This window comes from Nelumbo lutea, chromosome 2 (assembly GCF_056320005.1).
Source record: "Nelumbo lutea isolate HS-2025 chromosome 2, American lotus-T2T, whole genome shotgun sequence".
NCBI lineage: Eukaryota > Viridiplantae > Streptophyta > Magnoliopsida > Proteales > Nelumbonaceae > Nelumbo > Nelumbo lutea.
Genome location: NC_142685.1, coordinates 13929140 through 13944085, shown reverse-complemented (window position 1 = coordinate 13944085; position 14946 = coordinate 13929140). Strand labels below are relative to the sequence as shown.

The 14946-nt window shown below is 41.4% G+C and overlaps 1 protein-coding gene across 2 annotated transcripts in view; it reads left to right on the top strand.

Annotated features, from left to right (window-relative positions):
• Nucleotides 1-14741, top strand: part of EMB2730 (Ribonuclease II/R family protein) — a 53568-nt gene extending 38827 nt beyond the window's left edge. For both annotated transcript variants that reach the window (XM_088968989.1, XM_088968988.1), the window contains 2 exons: nt 8306-8530; nt 13910-14741. In XM_088968989.1, the coding sequence (XP_088825115.1) occupies nt 8306-8530; nt 13910-14029 (345 nt within the window). In that variant the 3' untranslated portion in view covers nt 14030-14741. The remainder of the gene's footprint in view (nt 1-8305; nt 8531-13909) is intronic.
• The last annotated feature ends 205 nt before the right edge of the window (nt 14742-14946 follow it).

Below are 14946 nucleotides of genomic sequence, written 5' to 3'. Positions count from 1 at the left end.
TCTCCCCCTAGGGGCAAACCCGAAAGAGAGTAGTTTTTGGACCCCAGTTTTGGAAAAGTTTGAGAAAAGATTAGCTTCTTGGAAAAGAAACTACATCTCTATAGGGCGGTAGAGTGACTTTATTAAAGCCACCTTAGCAAACCTACCGGTATATTTTCTATCTGTTTTTAGGATTCCTAATAGGGAGGCTAAGAAGTTGGAGAGATTAATGAGAACATTTCTTTGTGAGCCAGGGGAGGAAAAGAAAGACCATTTAATCAACTGGGAAATAGTCTGTAGGAGTAAAGAGGAAGGTGGACTAGGACTAGGAAGGTTAACTCTCAAGAATAAAGCTCTCTTAGGAAAATGGTTGTGGAGGTGGCCTAGAGAAAGGGAGAGGTTGTTGCATGAAGTGATAGCTAGTATACATGGCAGACTGGAAAATGGATGGGGTGCGGGTGTATCACATCAAGCAATGTTGGCATCCCCTTGGAAAGCAATACAGAGCATTCTTCCTTAGTTTCTCAACCTTGTCAGGTATGATGTCAATTTTGGTAATTCTGTTTTATTTTGGGAAGACACTTGGGTGGGTACTGTTGCCCTTAAGGACCAATTCCCGTCTCTTTTTTCTATTTCCCTCTATAAGGAAAAAGCTCTCTCTCATTTTCTCCCATCTCCTACTTCACCCTCATCCTTAAGTTGGGACTTCCGTTTTTGGAGAGGTTTGAGGGATGATGAACTTAACAGTGTTTCAGATCTGTTGTCTCTTCTTGGCAGTGTCTTTCTGGACCCTCTTAGTGTGGATGTGAGATTATGGTCCCCTCATCCAAAAGGTTATTTCTCTTGTGCTTCCTTTTTTAAGTCCCTTTGCTCTTCTCTAAGATGGGGGGTTTTCCAACCAAGGAGATTTGGTCTAGACCTGTTCCACTTAAAATTGTTATTTTTTGCTGGGAAGTGTTTCATAGAAAGATTAATACCTTGGTTTGCTTGCAGAAGGAAAGGCCTTTCATGTGTTTGTCCCCTAACTGGTGTGTACTTTGCAGGGCTAGTGGTGAGGATTGCTCCGACTTACTTGTATCTTGTTCCTTTTCTAGTGCTATTTGGAGTTGGATTTTTTTCTTTGTTTGGATGTAGGTGGAATCTGTCCGCAGACTTAAGTCAGCTGTTCGATCCTTCCTTTTTTGTGTGGCCTACAAAAAAAGGAAAAATGATGTGGAGATGTATTAGAGCAGCCGCCTTATGGACAATCTGGGAAGAAAGGAATGCAAGGGTGTTCAAGGAAAAGGAAAGAAGCATTCAGGCTGTTGAGGATTGTATCTTGACGAGGACCATTCACTGGTTGAGAACAATGGACTTTTCATACTTTTTCCTTTGATGATATTTGGAGAAATTGGATAGAGGTGGCTAATAGCCATACACGGAAGGACAAGGAATCTGCAGTGTGGATCCCTCCGCTTGAAGGATGGGTAAAGCTGAACTTTGATGGCAGCAGCCAAGGAAACCCAGGCCCATCGGGGATAGGAGGAGTGCTGAGAGATACAGAGAGCAACATCTTAGCCTTGTTGGCAGAACAACTAGGAGTTCAGTGATTGGTAGTTGAAGGAGACTCTAAGAATATTGTGGGATGGTTGACAGACCCAGCTTCAGCTATGTGGCGACACAGAGATTTATTGAGGAAAGTCAACTGGCTCAAAAGAAACATGACTGTTATCCCTCTTTGGGTGGGAAGATCAGCAAATACCTTAGCAGATGGGTTAGCTAAGCAGGGGGCTTCAAGGGAACCTTTATTTTGGGATGCTCTATAATTTCATTTTGGGTTATTTCTGTTTTAATTTGATGTAATACTTTATTAGAAGAGGTTACGGCTTGTGCCTCTTTTTTGGTTTCTTGTATTGCCTTATTACTTCCAGATTAATAAATTATTTTCATTCATAAAGTAGAAGTTCAAGACTGTTATCAGTCTTGAACTCTAATGGATTTCAGGATCGAAGATAAGAAGAAAGGTAAGAGGAAAGAAGAGGAAGAGGGAGGAGAAGCAGTAGAACACAAGGGTTGAAAGGAGGAGCAGAAGCTTAATGTTTTGCCGCCGCCACTTTAATTAATATTTATAGGTTATGCTCATTACATGGAAAGGACAGATCTGCCCTTAGTCTTTTCATAACAAATAGAGAAAAAATAAGACTGAAATTAAATAACAATTGAAACAACTAAATGACCAATAACTAACCCTAGGCAGACTAGAATATCTTCTACCCTACGAACACAGTGGGACTGTAGCTGTGGGGTCCACATCAGTGTTCTCTACACTCCCCCTCAAGTTGGGAATAAATGTTTATCATTCCCAACTTGGATAGATCTGCCTCTAGCTTCTTCCGTGGTACAGCTTTGGTGAGGATATTTGCCAGTTGCATATTGGAGGTGATGTATGGGAGACACACTTCTTGTGATGAGACCCTCTCTCGTACAAAGTGTCGATCAACTTCAATATGTTTAGTCCTGTCATGCTGCACTGGGTTGTGTGCTATATTAATAGCCGCTTGATTATCACAATACAACATCAGGGGCTTCTCATACTCAATACCCAACTCCTCAAGTAGTGATCTCAGCCAAAGAATTTCAGCCACTCCATTAGCCATTGACCTGTACTCAGCTTCAGCACTGGATCGGGAGACAACACTCTGTTTCTTACTCCTCCAAGAAACCAGGTTACCTCCCACAAGAGCACAATATCCAGTGGTAGACCTTCTATGATCAACACTCCCAGCCCAATCGGCATCCGTATAGACTTCCACCTTCATGTGGTCATTGTTCTTGAACAGTATACCTCTACCTGGGCATCTCTTCAAGTATGCTAGTATTCTTTCTGTTGCTAGAAGGTGTGTGGTTCTAGGAGAATGCATGTACTGACTGATAACACTAACGGCATAACTGATATCTGGTCGGGTGAGGCATAGATATAGGAGCTTTCCCACTAACCGCTGGAACATAACTTTATCTTCAAGCAACTCCTCACTCTCTGCACTAATCCCGTGGTTCTATTCAATGGGTGTATCTGCAGGTTTGACACCTAGCTTTCCAGTTTCAGCCAAGAGATATAAAACATATTTCCTCTGAGAGACAAAGATCCCATGTTTAGATCTAGCAACCTCAATACCCAAAAAATACCGTAGTGTACCCAAGTCTTTCACCTCAAACTCTTGATGAAGGAGTTGTTTGAGGGACTCAATCTCATGGTTGTCATTTCTTGTCACCACAATATCATCAACATAACTTGCAAGTAGTGTCAGTGACGACTCCACCCTCTTGATGAACAGTGTATGATCTGACTGGGCCTGTACATAACCGAACTTCCTAAGGGCTAGTCTGAATCTGTCGAACCAAGCTCTAAGTGACTGCTTCAAACCATACAATGCCTTATTGAGCCGGCAGACCTTCTTACCTACCTCTGTATCATAGAATCCAGGAGGCAACTGCATATAAACCTCTTCCTGCAAGTCCCCATTCAGGAAGGCATTCTTAACATCCATTTGGTACAAAGGCCAAGTGTAGCTTGCTACAAGAGATAATAGAACCCAAATGGTGGTCATCTTGGCTACCGGGGCAAATGTCTCCAAGTAATCTATACCATAAGTTTGAGTGAACCCTTTTGCAACTAGCCGAGCTTTGTACCACTCAATGGAACCATCCGCATTGTGCTTCACAGTAAATACCCACCTGCATCCAACTGGTTTCTTTCCTTTGGGCAAGTCAACTAGTTCCTAGGTATTATTTTTCAACAGGGCATCCATTTCAACTTGCATTGCACCTCTCCACTCCAGGACTGATAGGGCTTCTTGCACTGCTCTTGGATTAGGGACATCAGCAGCGGAGGTGAGATAGGACCTGTAGGAAGGAGATAGGCGATCATAGGACAAAAACTGGGAGATGCAGTGGGCTGTAGATGTGGTGCAATGCCATTTTCCTTTACGGAGGGCGATGGGAAGGTCAAGGTCATCTGCAGAGGGTGAGGTAGCAACAGTGGAAGGAGTCTCTGTGGGCCCTAGGACTGTAATATCTAGACTTGGAGCCATAGAAGAGATTGGAACTGGCTGGGACTGTTGATGACCGGGATCAACCTGCCTGCATCGCCTGTGATAGACTCTCAACTCCCGATCCCTTTGACCACCCTCGCTACTACAACCCTCATCACCAACTGGAATAGGTAAGGGAACAGCCCCAAAGGTATTAACCCTGTCCTCACTGCACTCCCCCTGAAGAAAAGGACCCAAATCTCCATGCTCACTACTCTCCCCTTGAGGAGAGACCCGAGAATAGTAGGGTGTCTCCTCAAAGAAAGTGACATCCATGGATACAAACTTCTTCCCTGAGACAGGATCATAACAACAATAACCCTTTTGAGTTTGTGCATAACCAAGAAAGATGCATTTGGAGGCCTTGGGTTACTTGGAGTGATGGGGACCGAGAAGCTGAACAAAACAGATACAACCAAATGTCTTGAGGGGAATAGTGAACAACTCCTCATTGGGACATAGAAGGGAAAAAGGAGGTTTCATATCAAGAACCCGAGAAGTAATCCGATTAATAAGATATACCGCCGTAAGGATAGCATCGCCCTAGAAGCGAATAGGGACATTGGAGGTAAACATAATACTTCTAGCCACCTCCAAGATGTGCCTATTCTTCCTCTCTGCAACCCCATTATGCTGAGGTGTATGAGGGCAAGTGCTTTAGTGGATAACCCCATGATTAAGGAGGTACGATGCCAATGGTTTAACAAAGTATTCCTTTGCATTATCAGATCTAAGCACTTTTATCCTGGCATCAAACTAGGTTAGGGCAGGCACCTCATCTCGTGATCGCATAAGATAAACCCAAGAAAACCGGGTGTGGTCATCAACAAATAAGAAAAAATACCTGTACCCACCCATAAAAGGAATGTGATATGGCCCCCAAACATCAGTATGCACAATATCAAAAGAACTATTACTCCTTTTATTACTCAATGAATAAGAGTTTCTACAGTGTTTAGCAAACTCACAACTTTCACACTTCAACTGAGATGACTCAACTGACTCAAACAAAGTAGGAAACAGACTCTTCAAGGACCAAAAAGATAAATGACCCAATCGGTTATGCCAAAGCATAACCGGACTCACAACCTGAGAAACAAGTAACTTCTTATCCACTGACTCTTCCCGACGAGAACTCTCCCCGAGCAGATAGATCCCATTTGTCTCACAGCTAGTCCCAATCACCTTCTTCGTTTCCAGGTCCTGAAAAACACATCGGTCAGGAAAGAAAGTTACTGAGCAGTTCAAATGTTTGGTAATACTACTAACGGAAAGGAAGTTAGTATCTAGTTTAGGAACATGCAAGACAGAGGACAAGGATATAGTATCCGACAGTTTGATGTCACCCTTGCCAGAAATAGGGACAAGAGAGCCATCAGCTATAGATACTTTATCCCTACCAGAAGATAAGTGATAAGTAGTAAACAAAGAGGGCAAGATTGTCATATGGTCGGATCCACCTGAATCTATTACCCAACACGGTTCAGTAGTACCTGGAGTGGAGGCATGGTAGGCTGAGGCTCGAGTACCTGAGTGTGCAAAGGTCGATGTGGCCGGAGCTGATGATGACTGCGGTAACTGAGCTGAACTGCCAACTTCCTTCTCCAATTGTATTAGAGCAGCCCGAACTGCAGCTAAGGTCTCTAATGATGTGCCTCTCGTGCCTCTCGAAAGACCTTTATTAGTAAGGTTGCTGGAGCAGCCTGTCATGTTTAGAGGTCTCAACTACTAGAGGAAAGATGAAGTATTTGACTGAGGAGAAACCCACGGTTTAGTCGAGTAAGATACCCTACTTTGCCCCTTCCCCCAATAGCCATCATGGCTGATTGGGCCCATTCCAAATAGTTTGATCCATCAAACTTTACGGTTGTAATTTGAAAACCTGTCTTAGAACCACCACCATAACTGCTGTTCCCAAAATTGCCTTCTGCCTGATTCTTAAGCTCCATTTCGGTCAAGAACCAGAATTCTCAAAATTATGGTTACTACAATCAAAACCAGCACTAGGACTCCCAACCACAGTCACAAAACCAGTATAGAACCAATCTGTACTCATGGTAGGTGTGCATGAAACATGTATAAGACTGATATGAAATCAATAACCACACACAACAGCAACAGTCCGAACTGTTTTCACCCCTTTCGAAGTGTTCGAAACCCCAAAAGAAAACTGAAAAACAGTTTGAAGAGCAATCTGATATGCTGAAGCCAATATGAGGTTATAATCAGTCCTTAAGAGCCGTACGGATAAGGTTTGTATTAGGGTTAATATGGAACCCTAAAACTGATCAATGTTGGGGAGAACTATTAGGATTTGCCGCAGGGACAAGATCACAAGGTTTGGCCTAATACTAGGGTTTGCCGCAGGGATAAGACAAAACCCTAGAGAATAGAGAGATAAAACCCTAGAGTGGTTCGGCCACCCTTGCTGGATAGGTCCAACCTATCTTCTCTGATGTGACTTCTCTCAGAAAATAAAAGACTTACAATAGGATGCAGTTCGCTGCCTACCAAGGTTACCCGAACCCTAGCCTTCTCTGATTCTTCCTGATCACCAACTCACTGCAACTGTGGCACTTCTTCAAACAGCTGCTAATCCTCTGGAGATCTCCAAGAATCAGTCAACGAACTCTGCTTTCTCAGCTTCCAGCCTTAGATGTTTCTCATGTGGTCGGCTGGACTAGACTCACATGAGAAGCCCTAGCTCTGATACCAAGTAGAAGTTCAGGACTGTTATCAGTCTTGAACTCTAATGGATTTCAGGATCGAAGATAAGAAGAAAGGTAAGAGGAAAGAAGAGGAAGAGGGAGGAGAAGCAGTAGAACACAAGGGTTGAAAGGAGGAGCAGAAGCTTAATGTTCTGCCACCGCCACTTTAATTAATATTTATAGGTTATGCTCATTACATGGAAAGGACAAATCTGCCCTTAGTCTTTACATAACAAATAGAGCAAAAATAAGACTGAAATAAATAACAACTGAAACAACTAAATGACCAATAACTAACCCTAGGCAGACTAGAACATCTTCTACCCTACGAACACAGTGGGACCGTAGCTGTGGGGCCCACATCAGTGTTCTCTACATCATTCATAAAGAAAAGGAAGGGTAAGAAAAAGAAAGAAAAGAAAAAAAGAGAAAAGGAAAGAAAAGAAAAGGAAAAGGAAGAGAAGAAAAGATAAGGGAAAAGAAAGTGGTTTGCCCTCTGCCCCTTTGGCTGGGGGGCTTCACCCCCTAGACCCCCCGCCCCCTTTTCGGTGCAGCCCAATTTGCTCGCTCGCCTCTGCTTCAACAAGACCCCCTTCCTTTTCATCCTCCTCCCCTTTCTCCTCCTAACCCCCTCCCTCTTAAGGAGGCAAGCTTATGCCTCTTGCCTTCTGAACTACGCCTCACACCTCTAGGTAGTGGAATGCCTAGCGTCACACCTCCACGTTTTAAAACATTGCTTATGAGTGCTAGTTGCTACTTTAGTGAAGTTTTGCCATGTTGTCATGAAAATGTTGATTCACATCATTTTAGTCATAGTTGTCAAGGCAACACCTAGGCGACAAGGTGCTCTTGGAGGCTCGCCTCACCTAATCGCCAAGTAGTTTTGTATGTTGTGTTATAAAATACTTTTATATTCTTAATTTTTTGAAATTATAATTATAAAATAGACATTATTAAGCAATATTCATTTTATATATTTATATACTATTTTCTTATTTGTTAGGGTTTAATCAACACAAACATTGCTAACTGCTGTATTGAACCCTCGTAGACTTCAAAACCTGAACCAATAAGGAAGAACTTAAAACTTTGTCTAATCAAAACATTTTCTTCTTCCATATCTTCTTTTTTCTTTTCTTCTTTTCCTATAAAAAAAAATTGGGGTTCAGCCCCTACTAGGATATATGTTTTTTACTTGAAAGAATCCATTGCCTAGGTGACTAGGCGACTAGGTGACAAGGTGCCCCCCTGTTGCCTAGCCTCGCCTTGGCACCTTGAAAACTATGATATTAGTATGCAAGTTATTGTTGTCAATATGCCTATGCTTTTTCTACAAAAAACAGTCTGCTTTATGTCAAATATAAGAACAGATAATGCTTTGATAGAGTTTGTCACTTGCTTGGGATCAAGATTAACGTCATCTTGTACACCTAGGTTTTACAGTCTTGATGACTAGTTGAGCCTTTATTATTTTCATGTGATGCTTCCCTGTTTATGTGTGATTTCCAAGTTGTTGTTAATTCAAACATTTTAAGCTTATATTTGCAGGTGAAAGCATTTCTTAGAGGTGATTCTCTTCCATATTCAGCTGGTCAGTTGGAAGGGATGGCGTCACTCATAAACATGCGGGTCCGAGTAGCAAAAAGGCTCTACAACAGCAGCCTTCGGTATTGGTTATTGGAGTTTCTGAGAAGGCAACCCAAGGAGAAGAAGTTCCGTGCTTTGATCCTTAGATTTATCAAAGATCGTGTTGCAGCCTTGTTCTTGACAGAGGTAAATTGAACATTAACTTGGTGGTTGCATATGATGGTTTAATCCTTTTGTTTGGCTGATTTCTGGTAGACTCCAGTTTCAATAATTATTAGCTTCTGAAGCTTAGATCTTGCTTTTCATCAAATAATTAAGAGTGAAGTCACAACTACATAATTCTGGTATACAATGAGTTGATAGGATTAAATACATAAATGAGTGCACATGAGATTATTTGACATCAACTACATAATTCCATGTGGATTGGAAATATTTTCTAAGATATGTGCTCCCAGAAAGCTTGTCAGATTATTCTAAAATGGTTGGAAGATAGAGTGGCCACCTTTGGATGTCTAAATGAGTGCTTGGATGTGCCTCTGGAAGTAGTTTCCAGCCAAACTTCACAGGCATTTTGGCTGGAAGTAGTTTCCAACCAAACTTCACGGGTATTTTATCTGTGGATTTGGGGGAGAATGATGGAGAAAGGATTTGTGGAGAAAACAAAATGGAGAACAGCTCTAAGGTAGAGGCTAAAGATTTTCTCTTTGAAGAAATGTGAATTAAAGGAAGACTTGGCCTGAAGATAAGGGAACAGAAGATGGCTACGGTGCTTGTGGAAGGAACTGAGATGATTGACTGGCTGAAAGAGTTCCTCTCTGATGCAGCAACTAAAGGGAAGCAGAGTATATGGAAAGAAAATTTCTCAGAGATGGGTAGAAGGTACGTAATGCAAAGCAAGAGGAATGTAAAGGGATCCTTCATATCTCTTTCTGATTTTTTTGCTAAAGGAAGCAAATGGTCTGTTTTCCTGAAGGGAAAAACAGTCAAGGGTGGAAAGGAGTGGCTGATATTTTATCAAACTTCCTAGACAGAAGGATAACGGAAAAACAAAGATGATGGAAAAAGGAGACAGTGGCCAGAGTTTGCAAACTCAATTGCTCTGTTGTGTGGTGCTTGACTAGATAGATGGTGTATTCTGGGGAGATGTACGTAGTGCAGCTCTTCTTCTGAGTGGAGTAAAACCAGAGGAAATACCGAGGAAGGTGACCATTGGAGTAGGAGGATTATTACTACCGGTGTGGTTAGCAACTTCCATTGAAGCTGCCCTGTTGAGGGAGGCTAGACAGGAGGAAGACGAAAAGGTTGAAGGGATGGTGCTACGTGGCAGTCTGGGGATGGACAAACAAAAGCAGATGGAAACTTTCACCAAAATGGAAAGACAGCTTTTAAGCAGCCCAAAGGTTCTAGGTCAGGAGAATGGTATAAGACGTGAGCAACAAGGCAAGGGTGTGACATTCAATAGAACATTCATTCCAGCATTGTCTTCTGGCGCCAAACTGAACAATTTGAATGGGTTAAATAAATCAAACATTGTAAGGAAAGGTCTGGTTTTAAATGCGGTTGAACCACAGATAGGGGGGAGGTAAACCTTTGAGTCAAATCAGGGACTCTGTAGCTGCTGAAGATCACTTGCCAGCTGGATCCAAGAATGATGAGCCTTTAAAGTCGAAGCTAGCCTTGGGGCTTGACAGGCCCAACATTGTTTTAAATGGGCCAGAACCAATTATTCCAAGCCTTAAGCTGGCACGTGGTGACTTAAAAAAAGCACGTGATTGAGGGAGCATCTCAGGTAGACAGGAAACAAGGTCTACCATCTTCTACCTCAAGCTCCTCCAGTTGGTCGAATGACCCTGCTCAAGTGAACTGTTAATTACAGTGGCTTCCTTCAAAGAAACTGGCTTGGCTTTCACCAGATTGTCATAATCCGAGATGTGTTAAGCGCGGCGAGATAGATAACCTGGAGCTGGAAATACTAACTGATGATGAAGAGTGCTCTGATTTGGAAGTTGAAGAAACTCTTAGTCTGGCCAAGTATAGATCTTCAAAACTTGAAAGATATCTTCGAGGAGGAAAGTTTGAACACTGAGTTGCTGTTTCCAGAGGAGGTGCTGGATCCATGTGGCCTCGGCATCAAGGAACAGGTGTTTAATGTAGATCCCAACAACGACGAACAAAACTTCTCCCCTTTAGAACTTGTGTCTCATAAAGATCAGATGGACTTAGAAGCTCTTACTGTGGTTTGGTGGAGCTCACCTCATCAGCTCATCTAATACAAGAGCCCAGTGCACTAAACCAGCCTACGCAGGTTATCAGGCCAGAGGAACAGGAATCAACTCTGACGCCTAACACATGGATACCAACAAAAGGAAAGGCTAGGGAGGTAACTTCGGCTGCAGGGGGTGAACAAGTTTTGGTTGAAACTAGTCCACTTCCATAATGGAATCGGGAACAAGGAAAGGTCTTGGACTCGACAGTTGCAGATGTCACCCCACTTCACTCACTTCCATTAGGTTCAGGTAAGCATGTCCATTTGATTTCAGTTACTAATCTGGGTTCTCTGCCTGTAACAGATGTCCTGGCATCACAACCAGAACAAGCAGGTGGTAGAAGGGGAGAGGAGAAGGAGAGTGTTAGGGTAGAAGTTGGGGAAGGGGTTTCTTTAGAAGAAAAAAAAAAGAGACGAGGAGGAATAGGAAAGGATTTGGGAGCAGATTTGTACTTTGTTGGAGGAATACAAACATAAAGAGGAACTGAAGGAGGTAACCCCAAAAAATTTCAAACTGGATGCAAAGTATCAATAAAATGGAGCAGAAGACGGGAAATAAAGAGCTTTCTAGGAAGTCTGGACATTAAGGGTAGGACGAAGAAGAAAAGATCTGAAGTAGAGAGACTAATTTCAGATATCGAATGGGATATTGAGTTCAGCGGTAGAGGGGAGAGGAAGAAAACCCCTAATTGATGGGAAGTTAATGTCCTTAAGGGACTAAAGTGAATATGATTCTATGAAGCTCATCAGTTGGAATGTAAGATTGTTGGGAAGTGCTAGAAAAAGGAGATTAATTAAGGAGTTGCTTAGAAGAGAAAGACCTGATATTGTGATGCTACAGGAGACCAAACTATTAGAACTAGATAGAAGGTGGGTTCGAGGGTTTTGGAGAGCAAGAGGAGTGAATTGGTGTTCAGCTCCCTCATGGGGAGCACCAGGGGGAATAGTAATTCTATGGAGGGAGGATGTTGTAGAGCCAATAGAGGAGCTGATAGGTAATTTCTCCGTATTCCTAAAATTCAGGATGGTGGAAGATGGTTTCACATGGGTGCTAACAAATGTGCACGGTCCAAATAATTATAGAGAGAGGAATGAGTTATGGGAGGAGCTTTATGGCATCCAAGGCCTATGGGAAGGCCCCTGGTGTCTAGGGAGACTTCAATGTGATAAGATTTACAACAGAGTCAAATATGTGGCTCCCAGAAAAGCATCTATAGAATGCTGTAGCCCCTAGTCCTTGTGTCTCTGGTTCTTGCAAGCCCGTGAGGTTCAATTTCTCTTGACTAGGGCCTTTATTATCCTCTTCCATTTTCTCAAGCTTGGAGATAACTCACTGCATTTTCTTTGTTTATACTTTGATATTAGCCTGCTGTTTAGTCCGTCTACCTTTGAATGGCACACAAAGAGAGGGAGAATTATGTGGAAGTGCACAAGAGCAGCTTTGTTGTGGACTGTTTAGGAAGAAAGGAACACCAGAATTTTTTGTGAAAAAGAAGGAAGTTTTTCGGAAGTTAAAGAATGTATTTTGACAAGGGAAATTCAGTGGCTGAAAACTTTAAATCTCTTTGATGCATACTTTTTCAATGACCTATGGAGGAGCTGGTTAGCAGTGGCTAATACTTCTACCAGGACGAACAGATATGTGGTTGAATGGATGCCACTTGGGGAGGAGTTTATTAAGCTGAACTATGATGGGAGTAGCTGATGTAACCCTGGACCTTAGGGTATAGGAGTGCTGAGAAATAAGGACAGTAGCATTATATCTTTGTATCAGGTCCTACGGGTGTGGGCGACTCTTTAAAGGCCGAATTACTTGCTGCTATACAAGGAATCCAGCTCACAAACCAGCTAGGAATAGAGCATCTGCTTATTGAAGGGGACTCCCAGGTGATAGTAGGTTGGTCGTAGGATCCGAATTCTGTGATCTGGGGCTACAGAGATCTCCTCAAAAAGGTTAAATGACTAACAACAAAATCTGGCTGACTCACTTGCAAGACAGGGTTTTTTTTGGGCTATTTTATTTTGGGCTTCTTTATAATTTCGTTTGAACCTATAATTTTGTAAGCAGTTTTAAAGGAAAGGTTGCATCTCGTGCCTTTCCATGGGTTGCCTGTAACTCTTATTTGCTGGAGTAATAAAATCTTACTCATTTATCAAGAAAAAAATGTTATCTTTCAAGAATACATTTATGTGTGCTTAGGCCTTCAAAACACTAGTTATGTGTTGCCTTATTGCTTCTAATAATCTATGTTGTCTCTTGGTTTTACCGATAAAAAGCAATCTCTCCTGATTCTATTGAATCTTTCATTTCCTTGATTTTGATCATCTTTGTTTTCTCTTTGGTTTATGCAGCCTTTAATCATTCTCGGGATTTCCATCATCTTTTTTGTTGGTTCTATTGTTTTCTAATTCTAGCTTATTTCTTGGTCAAATTTTCTTGAAGTAACTTGCTTCAAATTCTTGAACATTACTTTTAAATTTGATTGAGTTTCAGCCTTAAAGCCCTAATTCTTGATCAGTAAGTCTAGACCTAAATAACTTGTACTTTCTTTCTCTATTTCCTCACGAATTGTATAACCATGGAATGCCCAAATACCCCCTTGTCAAAATACCCCTGTGATGACATTTTTGGATGTTTCCTTTATTAATTTTCTTTAGAAGATTTTGTTCTCAAGGCTGCATATGTTTCTAAGTAGAAGATGCTCAAAACAAAGTTTTTGCTGTTAAATGGGAAGAAGTATAATTGAAATGTTTCGGATTGGAGAATTTTCCACACCTTTGTGTTGGACTAAGTGGATCCTAAACATAAAACCAAGAATTGATCATCATTATTATGCCACATTTTTTTTTATCAGTAACATTCAATTTTATTAGCAGAATTAATAATGTGCACAAGAGAATGTGCCAGGCACCTCAATAAGCTAATATGAAGCCGCCTCCAAAACGCATGCTACAATTTAGTGGATACCTAACTGCAGATTTTGAAGTATATCTCTTTATTAACGGTGAATTTGACATAGGCAGTATAAATTATTTTACTGAGGGATTAATGTATTTCAAACCTAAGAGTTACCTTGACAGTTCCATCTTAAATGGATTAGACAGTGCAAGACGTTTACTTTAAAAGGTAAGAAGTTAACATGTTAGAATTAGACTGCTAATAATTATCTCTAATAGCTTTCTCCTACATGGGTATAGGTCAACTGTCATGGTTAAATCTCCTTGTAAATGTTTTCTATCACAACTTGTTAAATAGGTATATATTTTTATTTACCTTTGAAAGTTAAATTGTGCAGGTTGGAATTCAAGCTTCTGCATGGGTATCTGTAGGTTCACAGATTGGAGATGAAATTGAAGTTTGGGTGGAAGAAGCTCATCCACGTGATGATGTCCTTTCTCTAAAGGAAGTTGCTTAAGAGATTGAAAGATTTCATTAGCACCACAAAGAGCTTAGGATTTGCCATTATGAAATTTATGGTTGTCAAATGGGTAAGCAACCCCTGATTTGTTCCACCTGCTCAGTCACCAAAAACTAGTCCTACATGCTGCAGTTGGAGAGTAACCAAAACCTCCCTAACATTTCCTACTTCAAATTGTTCGGGAAATTCATATTTCCTACATATTATGGGGTATGACACGTCACTGTGTAACCTTGAAGGTACGCCTAGTTGGTCATGGTCATTGTAAAGAAGCTCAATCATCTGGTACAGAGAATACTTGAAGATAATCAGACTTTCTTTTGTGCAGAAGAGGGCCATTCCCAAGTCAGATTATGGATGCTTAGCTCCTTTAAGTAGATACTAAAAGTCAAATCTTTGGCAGAATTGAAACTCCTGCAGCCAGGGTCTTGCTTGATGACAATTTCTAAGCAGGTTCTCTAATATGTGGCAACTGGCAACTGGCAACGTTCCTTGATCAACTTGGTTGAGTAATGGTGAGATAATGTGATTTGGTGCTTCAAGCCAGTATTTTAATTTTATATTTGTCTCTGCAAAGTTTTGATACCAGGAATACTTGTGGAGTGTTTCATGTGTATATATATACAAGGTAAATGATCCTACAAAAAATAATATTCTGACATATTCTGATATTCCTTAGCTATTGATTCCTGCTGGGAATTGTTGTCCATGAGTTGCTTGAGGCCTCACCTATTGGATTCATGGAAATGCTGTTTTGAATATGACAGAAGAATAAGGACATATGATAATGATCGTGTTTAGTATGGAGTAACAAGATGTCTCTGCACTCTGCATGAAAGAGGTTGTCAGCAGTAAGTTAGGATTGTGTTGATTTGGTCTTAATGTAGGGAAATTCTAATTTGGCACTTTCTTTT